The 19,838-nt window shown below is 40.5% G+C and overlaps 1 protein-coding gene across 1 annotated transcript; it reads left to right on the top strand.

Annotated features, from left to right (window-relative positions):
- Window positions 1–4,289: 4,289 nt before the first annotated feature.
- Window positions 4,290–5,237, top strand: LOC101442707 (olfactory receptor 2A12-like). Its single transcript, XM_004453000.1, has one exon. It carries the CDS (start codon window positions 4,290–4,292, stop codon window positions 5,235–5,237), a length of 948 nt encoding a protein of 315 aa, XP_004453057.1.
- Window positions 5,238–19,838: the final 14,601 nt, after the last annotated feature.

Genomic DNA, 19,838 nt, shown 5'->3' on the forward strand with positions numbered 1-19,838 from the left:
GTAGGGGTGGGTTGGTATAGGAGTAGGGAAAATGGGGTGTTTGAGAGTTCAGGAGATTCAGGAAGCTGGTGGGAGATATTGGAGTTAGTAATATTTGTGATGCTTTTTGGGGAAGGAAAATGAGGTAAGTGCCTCCAAACTGTAGACTGATATCTGGGCATTTCTCCCTGACACATTCCCAGATCAGCCCATTGGATGGCTGGGAAGTAGGCTCATAGTGGGCTTGGAGTTCCTCATTCTTCTATTCCTGATCTCCTACCCCACCCCTTCTATGTTTTCCTCTACTCTTTTCCTCAGTTCTGCCTGTATTCTGGTCACTGACTATGTAACAGGGCCTAGGGGTGGGTGACTACTGAGCGACAACAGCCATCAAGCCCAGGTAAAGCTGGAAGGATAGGATAGAGGAATGGCAAAGACCTCAATTCTTTCAGATGTTGTGGACTTCAGAGACCCTTCTGCCCAGTCTCATTCCATGTGCAGGACTGATCACAATGCCTCCTTGACATGTGGTCAGCTATTTCTGTTTGATCATTTTATGGGGTTGAAAAGCTCACTACCTTCCAGAACAGTTTGTCCTCTCTCTGGACCACCTCATTAATGCAAGTCAGTTTTATCAAACTGAAACCTGCCTTCCTGGTATAACTTCTAGTTGTACATCTTGGAACCACCCAGAACAAGTCCCATCTGTTTTCCATATGAAAGCCTTTAAGAAAGTTGGTCTTCAACTTCAAGAATGCCTTCTAGCTCTCAGTTCTTTAGGGGAAACTTTCACAATTGCTTCATTTCATCTTCACATAATATGGTTTCCAGACCCTCCCACATAACCTGTTTCAACTAGTCTACATTCTCCTTAAAATGAGGCCCCAGCAGTGAGAAAATTGCTCCACATGTGGCCTGCCTGCAGCAGATAAAAGGTTGCACCATTTCTCATGATCTGGCAAGATCTTTTCTCAATATTGTAACCTCAGGTTGACTTTTTAGCAATTTTCTTATATTGATTCACTCTACATTTTCAGATATCTCTCAGTGAATGGCTGCCAAGTCATTTCTGTCCAATCTGAGCTCAAGGGATGGGAAACAGGTTATTACATTTTGCTCTAATGTTTCTTTTTGTTGGTATCAGCCTCTTCTATTCAGTTGAGATGCCTGAAATTCAATTTTCAACCAATGTGTCTGATCTTTCTTACTGTGTATATGAGATGTCATGGAGGAAGAACCCATGGGACCTGAATTTCCTGATGGTCACTGCTTTAAATGATCTTATGCACTTCATTCTTACCTCCTTTTCTTTAGTTTCTACCCTTATTGAAATCACTTTTCATAGCCTGTGCTCTTAGTCCTCTTGCTATCTACTTTATATGAGACCTTGCTCTGTCACTTCTCTCTCCCTTCTTTTTGACTTTCCACTAGTGTGTATATATATTCTTAACTCTTTTCCGCCTTAGGGAAAAACAAAACTCTTGCTCTGTTTTGCATCCTAATCTAGAGATCTCATCATCTCACTCCTCTTTACAGACTGATTCACACACCTCACAACCCACTGAGATCTGACTTCTGCCTTCATCAGTCCACAGAAACATCCCACATCCAAGCCCCTAATAACTTCCATATCACTACACTTTTGGACAGTTTTTATTCCTCTTTCTTCTTGCTCGCTCTGCAACAATTGGTACCATTGTTCTCACCCCTCCTGGAAACTCTAGCTCCTTAGGTTTGTGGCACTATACTCTCCCATATCTTTCAATGTACTTTCTCTGGCCCCTCTTTCTTTGCATATCTCTCAAATGTCCACCCCTGGGCTCCAGGTTGAGTCTTTGAATCCTCTGCTCACCCTGAGCTGTCCCTGAGAGTTCTTGTCCTTCTAAGTCTTAATTATCCTCCAAATGCCTAGGTTTTGATCTTCTACTTAGATCTCTTTCCTGAGTACCAGGGATCTATGTCTAACTCTCTGATGGCCATATTCTCAAGAATACCCCATATTTCAAAGTCTGTATGTCTGTAACAAAATGAATCCTAAACTCCCTGCTGTTTCCTTCCCCTCCCCACTTCTCCTTCCCCCACTTCCTTCTGGGTTCTGTCTTGCTGAATGGTACTCCCATCAACTCATCTTCTCAAACCTGAAACCTTGAGCTCATCCTTACTTCTCTCTCTCTCTCTCACCTCTTACATCCCTCAGATACCAGATCTTATTGATTCAATTTCCTACACTTCCCTCTCCTCTCTCTTCCTGCTTCATTGTCTGGAACACTAGCTTACTTCTGTCTTTCCCCATACCCCTCAATTAGCCCTCCTCCCATGCCTTGTGCTTATTTCCACCAAAAGTAGCAATGTTTCTAAAACCTAATCCTGAGCCCATTACTTCTCTGATTAAAACTCATCAATGTTGGGAGTGGATGTATCTCATGGAAGCATCAGTTTCCCATGTGCAAGTTCCCAGGTTCAATCCCCATTAACTCCTTAAAAAACGAAACAAAACAAAAGAAAACAAAAAAACCTCATCAGTGGCTGACCACAGCCTAAAGGATCAAGTCCATGCTCCTTAGCCAGTTATATAATATCCTTTATAATCTTTTCCTTCTTGTGTCTTAGACTCCTCTTCCAGGAATCTTCTTTCCTCTTTTCACCATGCAGATGAGCCTGCTCCAGTATTATTAGTTGCAGTCCCTGTTTGCATGATGCTCTCCCTTGCTTATAGTCCTTAGCACCTGTTGCTCCCTCTAGTTAACTTAGCTAATTCCTGATCAGCCTTTAGTATTCACACCAGGTGTGCTCTTCATGAGGCAGTTTGGATCCCAGAAACTTGCCCAGGAGCCCCTTCTATGGGCTGCCATGGTCCCCTGTGCTTACTCCTCTCACAGCACTTATCACTTGACTGTCATTCATTATTTTTCTGTCTCCTTATTGTATGATTCCTTTAGGGCAGAGATTTTTACTTCTGTATTCCAGTACTTAGCACAGAACTATGACTCACAGCACGTATTTCTAATATGGGGCTAAATATTGATTCTACATTCTTGTTTCCCCAACTAGATTGTAAGCCTTGAAGATTAGGAATATACCTCAGTTGTTCTTGTTTTGTCACCTCCCAACACAAGACCTGATAGGTAGTATATGTTTAATCATTGTTTGTTCACCATTCAGTGAATGATACCATAAGCAAGGAGACTTTATAGGATTAACATTATTGAACACCTGCTCTGTGATAGTCACAGTGCTAGGCTTCATTTATATCATGTCTTACTTTTCCCAAGATACCTTTCTAGTTATTTCCCATTTTACAGAGAAACATATTGAGAATCAAGGAGATTAAGTTATTTGACCAAAGTCACAGTGAAAATATCAGGAATTGAACTCACGTTCTCTGACTCGAAGTATCTTCTTTTACACTACAAAGCACTACTTCCTATGACACCATTAACAAGGGAATCAGCTTTGAAGAGATAAACTAATCCCAAGCTCAGACCATAACCTGGCTCCCTGTCAATAATGTATATCAACTCCAGGAGAGAAAGACTCCATGGCTCAAATTACCACTAGGAAGAACATTTCCATAGGCTGGGAAAGATTCAAAGATGCAAAAGTTGCCTTTAAAAAAGGGAGACATCTATTATTCTGCCTCAATTACAGTTTTAGAAGTTTTAGTTTTACAAGAAGGAAGACCTTTCATTTCAAGTGTGGATATGGCCATGAAGAGACAGATTGGGTGAAAATGTCCATCTAAAATAAAATCATATGTAAGAAAGCCTCCAGAGACTTAGAGTCAAGAAACACACACTTGGGTAAAATTGTCTACAAACTTTTAATATTTCAGGAGCCATTATTTCTTCCCCACATTTCTGAATCTCCCTGTCTATTTCTCTATAGTGAGCAGAAGTTTAAAGCACACAAACGTGAATGCTTGTTTTGGAAGAAGAAAGAAGGGAAATGTCAAATCTTCATCATCCCGTACTGTAGCCAGGACTAGGGGAGAAGACTCCTAAACAAAACACTAAGAATGGTAGCTCCTGGAGGAGAGAAAAACAGGAAGCCTGAAGGAAGGGAAGGGAATGAAACCCTAGGTGTCCTGAGAAAAGATTTGGGGCCTGACAAGTAGAAAATTCCACAAAGGTTTGCCTCCCCTCCTCACATTTATCCTTACCCCAGGTGGACTTCAGTCTCTGCCTTGATACAAATCCAAACAGATGCAAATAACCAAGGGATTGTCAGTAACTGAATGACCATGGTGCCTGAATACACATCCTACTCTAGGCCACTAGTAAGACCATTTCTCTTTCTGCACTTACAGGAGAATGCAGGACTTCCCTTGGGAGAATTACAGCTCTGTGTCTGAGTTCATCCTTTTGGGATTCTCCAGAGATTCCCAAATCAATGCAATCCTTTTTAACATCTTCCTCTTTGTCTACCTCTCTACACTTGTGGGCAATGGGCTCATTGTTACCCTAATTCACCTGGACTCCCGCCTCCACACTCCTATGTACTTCTTCCTCAGTGTCCTCTCCATGCTGGACATGAGCTATGTTTCCACCACTGTGCCCCAGATGTTGGTTCATCTGGTCTGTCAGAAGAAAACTATCTCCTATGTTGGGTGCGTGACCCAGATGTACTTATTCCTGGTGTTGGGCATCAGTGAGGGCTGGCTCTTCTCTGTCATGGCCTATGATAGATATGTAGCCATCTGCTACCCACTTAGGTACAAAGTTATCATGAGTCCATGGCTGTGTGGTACAATGGTGATCTTTTGTGGACTTTGGGGTGTCAGTTGTTCCTTAGTCTACACAGTCTTCACCATGCGCCTGCCCTACTGTGGCCCCAATGAAATCAACCACTTCTTCTGTGAGGTTCCTGCTGTCTTGAAGCTGGCCTGTGCAGATACATCCTTCAATGACCGGGTAGACTTCATTCTGGGCTTCATCCTCCTACTGGTACCTCTTTCCTTCATTCTGTCTTCTTATGTTCGCATCTTTGCCACCATCTTGAGAATCCGCTCAGCTCAGGGCCGACTCAAGGCCTTCTCTACCTGTGCATCCCACATTACTGTTGTCACTATGTTCTGTGGACCAGCCATGTTTATGTACATGAACCCCGGGTCCAATGCCTCCCCAGAGCGGGACAAGAAACTGGCCCTGTTCTATAATGTCATCTCTGCCTTCCTCAATCCCATCATCTACAGTCTCAGAAACAAAGATGTGAAGAGGGCTTTCCTCAAGGTAACAGGCTGGGGCAGAATCCTTGAGTGAGAGCACTAGATGGAGCACAGATGGCCACAACTAGACCTGAAACCTTAGGCTTGTGGTCCTTCCACCCTGTTCTCTCCCATCACCCAATGGATGTGCAAGAATCATTTACTGGGTGGTTTAAGTTAGATGATGCATAATAGTGCCTGGCATGGGGTCTATTGATCCAGCTACTGGGTAATCCTCAAACACCAAGAGACCCAATTTTGTACAGAATGCCAAGGCAGGTCCTAAGTCTGATTCATTTAGGTTTCCTCAAGTCCCAACAAAGTGTGTCGCATAGGCAAAGCACCATTAATGTTTGAAGAGTGCATGCAAATTTGATTATTAAATCAACTCAGAATGAATAGAATAAGATGACTCCCAAGCTCCAGATCATTTACCTCATTTTATCTCAATCAGAAGCAATAAAGGGTCTAAAGAAATATAGTGACACACAAAAAAAGGAAAAATGACCAGTATTCAGGGATTGGTCAATGGCCATCAACACTGTCCCAGGGTTCATGGATCTAAGGGTATATGAGTCTTCTGAGCCCTGGAAAGGTGAGCTTCTGCTGTAGAGAAGAGATATTTTGAAAGGGTCTCTTGGTTAACAGATGAAACATTGCCCAAATCCCTATCATAGTAGTAAAGAGCTCATACTTTGGAGCCTGAGTGTTTCCTAATCTATAAAGTGAGGATGATAATGATAATAGTAAACCATCACTTTGTAAGACTATTGTGAGAAGTTAATGTAAGTAATGTTTAAATAAAAGTGTGACATGTTGCGTTATCTATATAAATATGCTATTATTATTATTATTATTATTATCTACTTCTCTGTCCTAATACCACAATTACTAAGCAGATATCTGAGACCATTTCAGCATAGAGAAAGAAGCTATTCTTGTCCCTGGACAGTGGTAGCTAACATTACAAATGAAATGATTGGCATTTGTTTATACTTCAGTTCGGTGTGGATATAGTTATTCTGGAGCTATCACTAGAACTTCATGGACCCCGAGTCTGTAAAACCTCTGACATGCTACATGAAAATGCCCTGTTTACAACTAGCCAACACCCCTAAAAAATATCATCAATATTCCCACATGTTAAGGAACATTTGTTAAATCTGAATTGAATAATAATGGTGTTGATAAGAGTACTTGATTCAAGAGGAAGCTGACAGCAATGTAGGATGTGATGCCTATAATGGTGCTTGGCTTCTTTTCTTAGTGTCAAAACCTTTTACCAATGTCTATAGCCTCTTATATTCCCTGCCAAGTTGGAGGAGAATGAACAGACAAGTTACTCCACAGACTTACAAAATTGTCCCGACCACACAAGGTCTATCATACTGCACTACTGCAGGGAAACCTGACTCTGAGAGGGATGCTTTCAGAGGGAGCTTCTGTCCAACTTTACAGAATCTCCCCTGGTCTTCTCAGAGTTTTGCCCTAACTCTTTCTACCTCCAGAGAAAAAAGAAAAAAAAAAAAAAAAAAAAAAGAGAGACAGTTGTGGATGTTCCTGGCATTTATTTTACCCTTGTCATCATTCTGACAATCCATAATCCTTAAAGCCATCCCAGGCTTTTCTGCTCCAAATTTGGCTTTAACTTTTGATAATCGAAACCAGCCAACAGATAAAAATGGTAAGTTATTCAAAGAAATTCCTCCTTGATGAATTGCTCTCATATTCTTGGTTGAACGCAAAAGGAAATGTAAAAATTCTTATGCCTCCTTTTGATTAATATTAGGCCTTTATTTTGCATCCATCTTCTTGACCCTTCATTACCTCACAGCCCTCAATAAAACAGTTATGGTTCCAATGCAGGTGGTCCAGATGTACTCCAACCAGACCATCAATGAAGGTATATTGAACTCAGTAGGAAAATAATGATGATTGTGCTTTTGATGACAATTATGATGACTATAACTATTTTAATAAATAATAATATTTGACTCAACATTTCACAGCTGATTATAGTACATTTGCTGAAAGTATTTTCAAAAGTGGCAATGAAGATGGTTTGAGGAGGGTATTAGGGTTCTCCAGAGAAACAGAACCAATATAAATAGACTTATTCTAAGGAATGGCTCATGTGGTTGTGGAGGCTTATGAGTTTGACATTTGTTGGGCAGTCAGCAGGCTGGAAATTCCAGTAAGAGATGATGTTGAAGTCTTGAGTACAAAACGTATAAGAGAGACTAGCCAGCTAGAAACTCAGAGTAGTATATGGTATAGTATTGAGGCAGACTTTCTTTCTCAAGAAACCTCAGTTTTTTTGTTCTTAAAGCCTTCATTGGGAAATTGACTTGGCCCAGCGGTTAGGGCTTCCGTCTACCACATGGGAGGTCCGCGGTTCAAACCCCGCACCTCCTTGACCCGTGTGGAGCTGGCCCATGCGCAGTGCTGATGCGCGCAAGGAGTCCCGTGCCACGCAAGGGTGTCCCCCGCGTAGGGGAGCCCACGTGCAAGGAGTGCACCCCGTAAGGAGAGCCGCCCAGCGCGAAAGAAAGTGCAGCCTGCCCAGGAATGGCGCCGCCCACACTTCCTGTGCCACTGACAACAACAGAAGCAGACAAAGAAACAAGACGCAGCAAATGGACACAGAGAACAGACAACCAGGCGGGGGGAGGGGGGGTGGGTGGGAATTAAATAAAAATAAATAAATCTTAAAAAAAAATAGATGTAGTTAAAAGATACTAAACTTATAAAAAAAAAAGCCTTCATCCAATTAGATGAGACCCACCAACATTACCAAGAACAACTCCTTCTTAAAATCACCCAATTTTTTATGTCAATAACATCTGAAAAATACCTCCACAGCAATATCTAGGCCAGTGTTTGACCAAACAACTGGTGTCTATAACCTAGCCAAAATTTTGTAATGACAAAATTAGTCATTACAAGGAGAGATACTGAGAGCAATAGGAGAGGGACCTCAGAGGACTCATGTAGAAGGATTGGTAGGAAGCACCACACCTCCAAGTTCCAAGGTCAAAGGGAGGAGTAAAAGAGATATTATAGGAGTTAATCATGTTATTCAGGTCAAAGGGATTTTTTTTTCAATTCTTTTTTTTTTTACACTTTTAAAAATTAAAGTTAGTAGATCACAAAGAACATTACATTAAAAAACATAAACAAACACAAAAAATGTAAGAGGTTCCCATATACCCCACTCCCGACCCCCCCACCCCATTATTTTTGTAAATTGTGTTTTTTAAGACATGTACATCACAAAAAAAAGTTACGTTAAAAAATATAAGAGGTTCCTGTATTCTCCCCATCCCCCTACCCCACTCCTCCCACACCAACAACCTCCTTCATTATTGTGGCACACTCATCACACTCGGTGGACACATTTTTGAACATGGCTGCACCACAAGGACAAAGGAATCTGATTATGCCAGAGAACAGGTATAGTGGGAGTAAGCCTGGGAGAGAACTTAGGAAGTTGCTAGAAATATAAGGGATTTAGATTTCAGCGTTGGAAAAATTCCAGGTTATTATGGAAAAAGCCCATCCAAGCATGTTTCCCTAGATAAAATTCAGGTTTTGGTAAAGAGGAAAAGGGACACATTCATTGACAAGATTTGGAATATAACATAACTTTAGGATACAGGATTTCAAAGCAAACCTATAAGTGAAGGAGATGGAACTCAAAACTCTTACATCATCAACATGGTGACGTAAGACATCCCCTGAAAAGCCTTCCCAGAGATTTAGTGAATAAAAGGTCAAATTCCACTTGTTTAGAATTCTGGAGGATGTTTGAGATTGGAGGACTCCCCAATGCTGAATCAAAGGAAAAGAAAAACATCAGGAAGGAAATTTCTGTTCCAGACCTACCAGTCTGATTCTGTTCCTGTCCCCCTCACTCAGTCCTATGCAGCTTGGGGGCCACTTAGAGGCAGCAACATGGGGCCCTCCCGCCATGGACAGAGATTATAGAGCTACTCAGAGCAGTGACTTAGAAACCCACAGAGACCCAACTCCACAGAGACCCAAGATGGAGCATAAGCCACTGAGGAGTATTGCATACCAAAAGGCCTGGGGTGTGGGGAGGGCAAGAAAGAAAAGAGAGAGAGAGAGACTGTGGTAGAACTCCTGGCAGGAAATGTTGTGCCCTTACTCAACACAGTTTCTGCTGGCTGGACCACCTAAACTCAAAACAGACTTTTCTGGTCTAACCCAACTTTCTGGATTTATAACACCTGGCTCTCTGGGATGGGATTCTTTCCTAATGGGGATGAAATAGGAGGAAGAAAAGCCTCACAGTGAGTAAAAAAAAAGGAGGGGGGGGTGTAGTAGTTTGATATTATTGATAAATTCCAAAAAGAAATATTGAATTATGTTTGTAAATTGATCTTTTCCTCTAGGCATATTAGGTTATGTTGAGTTCATAGGTTTACTTGATTAAGAAATTATGTAAACCTTTTGTGCCAGTAGGGTATTGAGTCCCCACCCACAAGGGGTGGATACTCACAGATAAAAGGCATGGCAAAGGACAGAGTTGAGGGTTCTTAATGTTGGAATTTGATGCTGAAGCTGGAGCCCTGGGAAGTGAGGAACCCTGAACCCAGAAAGAAGCAAGGTCCTGGAATGGAAGAACCCAGGAAGCCTGAAGCCTAACAGACATCGGCAGTCCTTTTGCTCTAACATGTGGAAATAGACTTTGGTGAGGGAAGTAACTTATGCTTCATGTCTTGGTATCTGTAAGCTTGTAGCCCAAATAAATACCCTTTATAAAACCAACCAATTTCTGGTACTTTGCATGAGGACTCCTTTGGCTGACTAATCTGGGGTGGGGGGATTAAACTAAACTGTTGTAAGGCCTAATGTTCCAGAACTGAAAGGTGTAAGGACAATGGGGCTCTGAGTGAGGGAGAGAATTAAAACAAATCAAAGGAGGTGGGGAGGAAATTCTGCACAATCACAAATAGAAGAGATCAAGATTCCCAGAGAAGGAACAAAAGAGAGGTACCTTTGTACTGGAGATGAAACAATTGCACAAAAAATGCAATATTAAAAATTGCACCACAAACCCAAGGTAAGAATCAGATGAGGAAGAGCTGAGAAAATCTGGACAATTAAATATAGGTTATTCAAAAGGTCTTGAATAAATTGGACCAAACATCAAAGAATAGCCTTGACCTAAACCTGATCAACACAAAAACCCTTGACAAGATATAGAAACAGACCTTCAGATTTAACTCACCAAGATAATCAGATAAATGACTAATCAAAGATTATTCAAACAAATCTACTAAATCAGTTCAAGGAGGTGAAGGAAAATAAGGAGAAGAACTAAAAGATATTAAGAAAACAATCTGTGAGCACAAAGTAGACTTTCAAAGTATAAAAAGAAACATAAAATCCATTATGGGGATAATATTCAGACATTATGGAGATAAAAGCACAATAGTAGAGATTATGTTGTAGAGGCATACAACAGCAAGTTTGAATAGGCAGAAGAAAGAATCAATGAACTAGAAGAACAGACCATCAAAATCATATAGTCAGAAGAATAGATAAGAAAAGAATAGAAAATATTGAGCAGTTTCTCAGGGATTTGAGTGACAGCAGGAAGCTCACAAACTTATATGCTATGGATGTCCCAGAAGGAAAAGAGAAGGGAGAAGGGGAAAAAAATATTTGAGGAAATAATTGCTGAAAATTTCCCCAACTCTTACAAAAGGTATAAATATACAGGTCCAAGATGCACAACATATTCCAAACAAAATAAATCCTAATAGACCTAACCCAATACACATACTAATCAGAATGTTAAATGCCAAACATAAAGAGAGAATTCTAAAAGCAGTAAAAGAAAAATGAAGGGATTCTCAATAAGACTAGGTACCAACTTCTCATTAGAAACCATAGAGGTCAGAAGGTAATGTTATGATATAGATATACTGAAAAGTACTGAAAATGAAAGACTGTTAGCCAAAAATTCTTTATATGGCAATACTGTCCTTCAAAATGAGGGAGAATTTTAAATATTTACAGGTAAACGGTAACTGAGAGAGTTCAACAACAACAAAAAAAGACTTTCCCTACAAGAACTACTAAAGGGAGTTCTGCAGGTTGGAAAAAAAAGATAGGAGAGAGTGGCTGGGTGTGGGAGTGCGAGCCACCGTTGCTAAGCCAACCCGGCAACAGGCGTGTGCACAGCCTGAAGCCACAGTTCAGGGTGGCTGGAACGGGCGACCACACCCTCAGCCTGGTACGGGCGAAGCGCCCTCAGCCTACCCGGGCAAGATACATCAATAACGGTCGCCTCCCACTATCTCCCGCCTAGCCTAACATCTGGTTGGCTCTCACTTCCCCTTTCCCCTCCCCCATTCCTAACCTCTCCGCCTGCCCTCTGCCTAGCAACCGCTTACATTCACCTATCAGGAAGCAGTACCCGCCTGCACCTATCAAATCTCTCCACGCAGTCCCTAACCCTATAAAGCCGTATCCCCTTCCGCAATAAACCAGACTTGTGCCATCAGCCTGTCTCCGCGACTCCTTCCTGGGTCATGTGCCCTCCACGCCTTCGGAGCCCCCGAGGGAAGCCTCAGCGGCCGTACGAGGCTTTCTTCCCCACGCCAGGGACCCCTCTTGTCCCACAACGGGACCCCACTCATCCCTTAACAGGGACCCCGCTCGTCCCACAACGGGACCCCACTCGTCCCGCAACAGGGACCCCGCTCGTCCCATAACAGGGACCCCGTTTCATCCCTCAGCTGGGAATAGTGTGAATAAATGAATATCTTCAGTAAAGGTAACAAAAGGGTAAATGCAAAATCTGATAGGACTGTATCCTCAACATACATCTCTACTCTTTAATTCCTATAAGAGTCAGAATACAATTGAACAAGAAAAATTCATATTTCCTGATAGTGGACACACAAAATATAAGAGGCATTGTGGTACAAAAGAAAAAAAGAAGGGGGAAAGAGGGATATGGGATCAGAGAATATATATGCTATTGAAGTGAAGTTGGCATATTTTCAAACAAGTAGGTAGTAGATGTAGGTTGTGTAATACAAACCCTAGGATAACTACAAAGAAAGTATTAAAAAATATATACAGAAATAGAAGTAGGAGAGCGGGAGCCACTGGCAGGCAGTTAGTGCCTGTCCTCAGGGCCAGCAAGGGGACTTTACGGTTTACTGTGATCCAGGCCACTAGGAGCAGGGATTCCCACCCTGCAGTCCCCCTGCAATCCCAGGAGTGCAAGTGCAAGCTGGACCAAGGTCCTGCCAGCTGACTAAAAAGCATCCACACTGCTTTCCATGAAAGACCCACATGGACCCCAGGACCAGTTGAGTGGTGATACAATCCTGCCAGAGTGGGCTGTTTCGGGAACCTACAAAGCAGGAGGTGTCTGCACATCGATCTGGAGAGACCACGACAAAATTAGTGCTTTCTCAAGGTAAAGCTGTGGGTTTCTAACACTGAACTCAGAAGCTGTGGGAAGGTAAATCCCTTCCCCCGAGGGCAAAGGGTTGAAGCTTTCCCTGAGAACTACTGGCTGTGTGGCAGAGTTCCCAAGCCCTGTGCTCCCTAAATGCGAGAATCCCAAGCCCATGTTCCCTGAACCCCTGCAACACACATCTCACAGACCCACGTACCCCAAGTCCACATTCTCCTGGGCATCTTTTTCCCAAACCCAGCACTCCTGGAAATCCAGCATTGCCCTAGCCCGCTGGGCTAACTCTGGGAGCAGGAGGCTTTAGGTGAGAGGTGCAGAGGGGCCCAAGGAGTGCAGCTTCAATTTTCTGGTCCTTCCCTTTTATTGAGTTTGGAGGAGCATATCAGCTGACTTGGGGAGAGCCTAGGAAGAGAGGAGAGGTGAATCTGCTGAGAGAGGCTGATTTACCTAAACTCCCTAGAATAGGAAACTTGGTCTGGGAGAAGGTGGAGTCAGAAAATTAACTAGCCCCTCTGTAGCACATCTAAGGGAAAGGGACAGTAGGACATGCTTTGCAGGCTTACAACAGCATATTTAGGACTCCTGGCAAGGGGTGGGTGCTCTCTCTCGAGAAATTAAGAGACATTATGATCTGAGGTGAGATGGTTCACCAGGGACCCATTCGACTCTCCTACAGGAGCCCTCACACAGCCCCCTACTGCCCTGGGAGAGAGGGAAGTAAGGAAGGGAGAAAGGGCGGTTAGACTCCTAAGCAGTTTATTCAATTGCAAAGAGGATTCCTTCCTTGAGGCCTTGTCTGGTCTTTTTTGTTGGTTTGTTTTCTTGTTTTACCTTCCTCTTTATCCCCCCATGGCCCTTTTTTTCTTGTTTTCCTTTCTTTTTTACTTGCTTGCTTTTTTTTTTCTTTTTCTTTTTCCCTTTTTCTTCTTCTTTTTTTAAAATATTAGGTGCTGCAGGAAACATTTCTTATGTGCTGTGCTTCCTTGTCTTCAATTTCCTCCTTCCTGTGTGTACTGATTTTGGCTACCAACTCTATCCCCTTTCCTTTACACCTTTCTATTCTCCATCATTTATTGTTTCTCTTACATTCCACCTCTCTTTGTTTAGTCCCCAAATATTTCTGACTTTTTATCACTAATACCTCTCTTCTGTTTTCTATCTTTTATTCACTCTTTATATTATTGTCCTTTCTTTTCTCTTTCCTTCTCTCCAGACCACACTGGCCTTTCAATTCATACTATATTCCTCCCTATATTCAGTTTACTATCTCATTATAGGTACTCCACTTTTTTACTGTTATAACCCTACACAGCTTATGTGAGTTCAATATCCATTCTCTTAGATCTCACATGATTCTTCTGTTAACATTTACTGTCAATACTACTATTATCTTTTTTCTTTTCTTACCTCTTTTGCTTTCTCTGGCACTAATATCTTCCTTCAAGGGAACTTAGCCAACAACAAGGAACTAGAATAAGAAGAACAAAGTAACAAAAGGAAAACTTAACATGCACACAAAAACAACAACTAATTAAACCCTGACATGAAAAAAACTAATGAACTGAATAAACCCATCAACATAAAATGATGACCAGACAGCAACAAGAAACTACAAACCATACCAATACTCAGGAAAACATGACCCAATCCCATGAACAAACTAAAAACCAGGAAGAAGAGTGGAACACTGAACAATTAATTAAAGCTCTCAAAACATGTACCATGGACCAATTTAATGAAATGAAGGAAGAGATTAAGGATATTAAGAAAACACTTGGGGAGCATACAGAAGAAATTGTAATCATGCACAAAAAGTTAATGGATATGATGGGGATGAACAGCACAATCCAAGAAATCAAAAATACACTCTCAGCAAATAACAGCAGATTTGAAGAGACAGAGGAAGGAATTAGTGATGTGGAAGACAGTACATCTGAAATCAAACAGATAGTAGAATTGATAGATAAAAAGATAGAAAAAATCCAGCAGGGATTTAGGGACCTGAATGACAACACAAAATGCACAAACATACACATTATAGGCATCCCAGAAAGAGAAGAGAAGGGAAAGGGGACAGAAGGGGTGTTGGAGGAAATAATGGCTGAAAACTTCCCAAACCTACTGAGGGAGATACATGTACATGTCCAGGAAGCACAACACACCCCAAACAGCTAAAATCCCAACTGGCCTATCCCAACCCATATACTTGTCAAATATTCCAGTGCACAAGACAAAGAGAAAATACTAAAAGCAGCAAGAGAAAAGAGAACCATAACTTACAAAAGAGGCTCCATAAGATTAAGTGCTGATTTCTCATCTGAAAATATGGAGGCAAGAAGGTGGTGGTATGACATATTCAAAGTACTAAAAGAAAAGAATTTCGAACCAAGAATACTCTATCCAGCAAAGCTAGCTTTCAAAAGTGATGGAGAGTTCAAAATATTCACAGATAAACAGAAACTAAAGAGTATGCCAACAAGAAACCTGGCCTTCAAGAAATACTAAAGAGAGTTCTACAGGAGGAAAGAAAAAAAACAGGAGAGACAGAGTTGGAGGAGAGTGTAAGAACAACAAAAATGACAAAAAGAGATTTAAAAAATCAAACAACATATGACAAACACAAATCCAAAGAAAATATGCCGAATATAAATAATTCCTTGAAAGTAATAACACTGGATGTCAATGGATTAAACTCATCTGTTAAGAGACGCAGATTGGAGGACTGGATAAGGAAATATGACCCATTTATATGCTGTCTACAAGACACACATCTTAGGCCCAGGGATTCAAGGAATTTGAATGTGAATGACTGGAAAATAATCATACAGGCAAACAATAACCAAAAAAGTGCAGGAGTAGCTATATTAATATCGAACTAAAATAGACTTTAAATGCAAAACTATTGTGAGAGACAAAGATGGACACTACATATTAGTGAAAGGGATAATCTTTCAAGAAGAAGGAACAATCATAAATATTTATGCCCCCAACAAGGGCACCTCCAAATATGTGAGGCAAACACTGGAGAAGCTAAGGGAAGAAACAGATGCCTCAACAAATATAGTGGGAGACTTTAACACACCACTGTCACCATTGTACAGAACATCTCAAAAGAGAACCAACAAAGAAACAAAGACTTTGAACAATGTGCTAAAGGATCTGGACATCATAGATATATACAGAACATTACACCCAAATACAGCAGGATAACATTCTTCTCAAGTGCATATGGGTCATTCTCCAAGACAGACCACATGCTAGACCCCAAAGAAAGTCTCAATGAATTCAGAAAGATTGAAATCATACAAAACAATTTCTCTGAACACAGTGGAATGAAGCTGGAAATGTGTAAGGGCCAGAGACCCAGATTTGAGTTAAACAACACATTCTTAGTAAAAGTGGGTCAAGGAAGAAATCTCAAAAGAAATCAATAACTACCTTGAAACTAATGAAAACGATAACACAACATACCAAAATTTATGGGATGCAGCAAAAGCTATACTGTGAGGGAAATTCATAGCCATAAATTCATACATCAAACAAGACAAAAGAGCTAAAATTGAAGAACAAACTGCACAATTGAGGAGTTAGTGAAAAAACAACAAACTAATCCCAAAGGAAGAAGAAAGAAAGAAAGAACAAAGATCAGAGCAGAACTAAATGAAATAAAAAACAAGAAATTGCTCAAAAAAATAAACAAAACGAAGAGCTGGTTCTTTGAGAATATCAATAAAATTGACAAACCCTTAGCTAGACTAACAAAGAAAAAAAGAGAGAAGATGCAAATACACAAAATAAGAAATGAGAAAGGGGATATCACCACTGATCCCACAGAAATAAAGACTATCATAAAAGGATACTTTGAAAAACTATATTTCAACAAGAAAGACAATTTAGGGAAATGGACAAATCCCTAGACACACATAAGCAGCCTACATTGACAAAAGAAGAAATTGATGATCTCAACAAACCAATCACAAGTAAAGAGATAGAATCAGTCATTAAAAACCTCCCAACTAAAGAGAGCCCTGGACCATATGGTTTCATAGTGAAGTCTACCAAACATTCTGGAAATAACTAACACCAATCTTGCCTAAACTCTTCCAAAAATCCAAATAGAAGGAATATTGCCTAGCTCATTTTATGATGCCAACATTACCCTAAACCAAAGCCAAACAATGACATCACAAGAAAGGAAAATTACAGACCAATCTCTCAATTGAACCTAGACATGATAATCCTCAACAAAACACTTGCTAATCATATTCAACAACACACTAAATGTATTATACACCATGACCAAGAGGTTCCATTCCTAGTATGCAAGGATGGTTCAACATAAGAAAATCAGTTAATGTAATACACCACATAAACAGATTGAAAGAAAAAAACACATGATCATATATATTTATACGTGCAGAAAGTGCATTAGATAAAATACAGCACCGTTTCTTGATAAAAACAGTGCAAAAGATAGGAATAGAAGGAAACTTTCTGAACATTGTGAAGGGTATATAAGAAAAACCCACAGCTAATATCATTTACTATGGTGAAACACTAAAATCTTTCCCTCTAAGATCAAGAACAAGGCAATGATACCTACTATCACCCCTTCTATTTAACGCTGTGTTAGAAGTACTTCCTCAAGCACTGAGGCAAGAACCAGATATAAAAGGGATCCAAGTAGGAAAGGAAGAAGTCAAAATTTCACTATTTGCAGATAACATGATCCTATACATAGAAAGCCCTGAGAAATCTACAACAAAGCTTCTAGAACTTATAAATGAGCTCAGTAAAGTAGCAGGTTATAAGATCAATGCGCAAAAATCAGTAGCATTTCTGTACAATGATGATAAGCAATCTGAGGAGGAAATCGAGAAACAAATACCATTTACAATAGTAAATTTTAAAAAATCAAATAATTAGGAATAAATTTAACTAAAGATGTAAAAGTCTTATACACAGAAAACTACATAACACTGTCCAAGGAAATAAAAAAGACCTAAATAAATGGGGGAATATTCCCTGTTCATGGATTGGAAGACTAAATAGTATTAAGATGTCTATTTTACCAAAAGTGATCTACAGATTGAGTGCAATCCCCCAAAAAATCAACACAACAATTTTTAATGAACTAGAAAAACTAACTATGAAATTTGTTTGGAAAGGAAAGAGGCCCTGAATAGCCAAAGACATATTGAAAAAGAAAAATGAAATTGAAGGAATCATACTACCTGACTTCAAAACATACTACAAAATTACAGTAGTGAAATCAGCATGGTATTGGCACGAGAATACCCACTGACCAATGGAACCAAATTGAGAGTTCTGATATAGATCCTCATATATACAGTCATCTGACATTTGACAAGGCCACCAAGCCCACTCAGCTGGGAGACAATGGCCTCTTCAACAAATAGTCCCTAGAGAATTGGATATCCATATGCAAAAGAAGGAAAGAGGATTACCATCTCACACCTTATACAAAAATCAACTCAAGATGGCTAAAGACCTAAACATAAGAGCCAAAACCATAAAAACCTTGGAAAATAATGTAGGAAATCATCTACAGGACCATGTAGTAGGAAATGGCTTCATGAAATTCACACCCAAAGCACGAGCAGCAAAAGAACAAATAGATAAATGGGACTTCCTCAAAATTAAAGCCTTTTGCACCTCAAAGGAATTTGTCAAGAAAGTGAAAAGAGAGCCTACAGAATGGGAGAAAATATTTGGTAACCATATATCTGATAGGAGACTTATATCCTGAATATGTAAAGAACTCCTATATCTTGAAAATAAAAAGACAAACAGCCCATTTTTAAAATGAGCAAAAGATCTGAACAGACACTTCTCCAAAGAAGAAATACAATGGCTAAAAAGCACATGAAAAAATGCTCCAAATCACTAGCTATTAGGGAAATGCAAATCAAAACAACAATGACATACCATCTTACTTCCATAAGACTGGCAGCTATCAAAAAAACAGAAGACTGCAAGTGCTGGAGAGGATGTGGAAGAATGGAAACACTCATCCACTGCTAATGGGAATGAAGAAGGAGCCAGCCATTCTGGAGGACAGTTTGGCAGTTTCTCAAAAAGTTAGCTATAGATTTGCCATATGACCCAGCAATTCCATTGCTGGGTATATACCTAGAAGAAGTGAAGATAAGGACACAAACCAATATATGCACACCAATGTTCATAGCAGCATTATTCACTATTGCCAAAAGTTGGAATCAACCCAAATGCCCATCAACAGATGAATGGATAAATAAAATGTGGAATATATATACAATGGAATACTACTCAACTGTAAGAAGGAATACAATACAAGCACATGTGATAGCATGGATGAATCTTGAGGACCTTTTGTTGAGTGAAGCAAGCCAGACATTGAAGGACAAATACTACATGATCTCTCTGATATGAAACAAGCAAACTGAGCTGTCTCAGAGAGCTAGAGACTGGAAGATAGGCTTAAAGGAATTTGGGGGGGGAGAGGAAGGTTGCAAGTTGATGTCTACATGGATGAAGTCTATGATAAGCTGGAGGTAAGTATCTGTATAGGAAGGGATAAGATGGAGGCATAGGAATACCTTTGGGTGGGGCTTTGTGGGCTTGAGGGAGTCTAGGGCTGGGAGGATGGGTCAGCTCACCCAAGGAATTGGGGGAAGGGCTAGGGGGAACATTTGAATATGAAAGAATGTCAGGTATATGGTTAAAACTATAAGGTTGAAAAAACTCTTTAGAAAATATAATAAGGAAGGATTATGTGTTTAAGGTGCTTAATGGGGGGCATCTGGCACAGGGGCAGGCTGTTAGGGAGTGCACAAGTACTCATTTTGTCATAGTGTGTTAAATCATTGTGTGAAGACCATATAATGAGTGTGAAGGTGTACCCACATCCTGGGGAGACTTGATGTTCTCAAACAGAGAGAATTGTGTCCTTCGAGAGAATTGGTGACTCCCAGTGGGTTAGGGTAGTCTAATATGTCAAGACCTCAGCATTGTTGCAAGTATCTGTAAAGCTGGTCCCTCAAGTAGTGAAGATTGATTGTCACTGTGGGCCCTGAGGGGAGGGGGAGAGAGGTATAGAACAGACAGAAGCAGGGTAACTAGGGGGCAATGGAAGTGCACCACAAGATCATGTAACGATGGATATCGACATATTAACATACACCAAAAATGTAT

Source organism: Dasypus novemcinctus, chromosome 9 (assembly GCF_030445035.2).
Source record: "Dasypus novemcinctus isolate mDasNov1 chromosome 9, mDasNov1.1.hap2, whole genome shotgun sequence".
NCBI classification, from domain to species: Eukaryota; Metazoa; Chordata; class Mammalia; order Cingulata; family Dasypodidae; genus Dasypus; species Dasypus novemcinctus.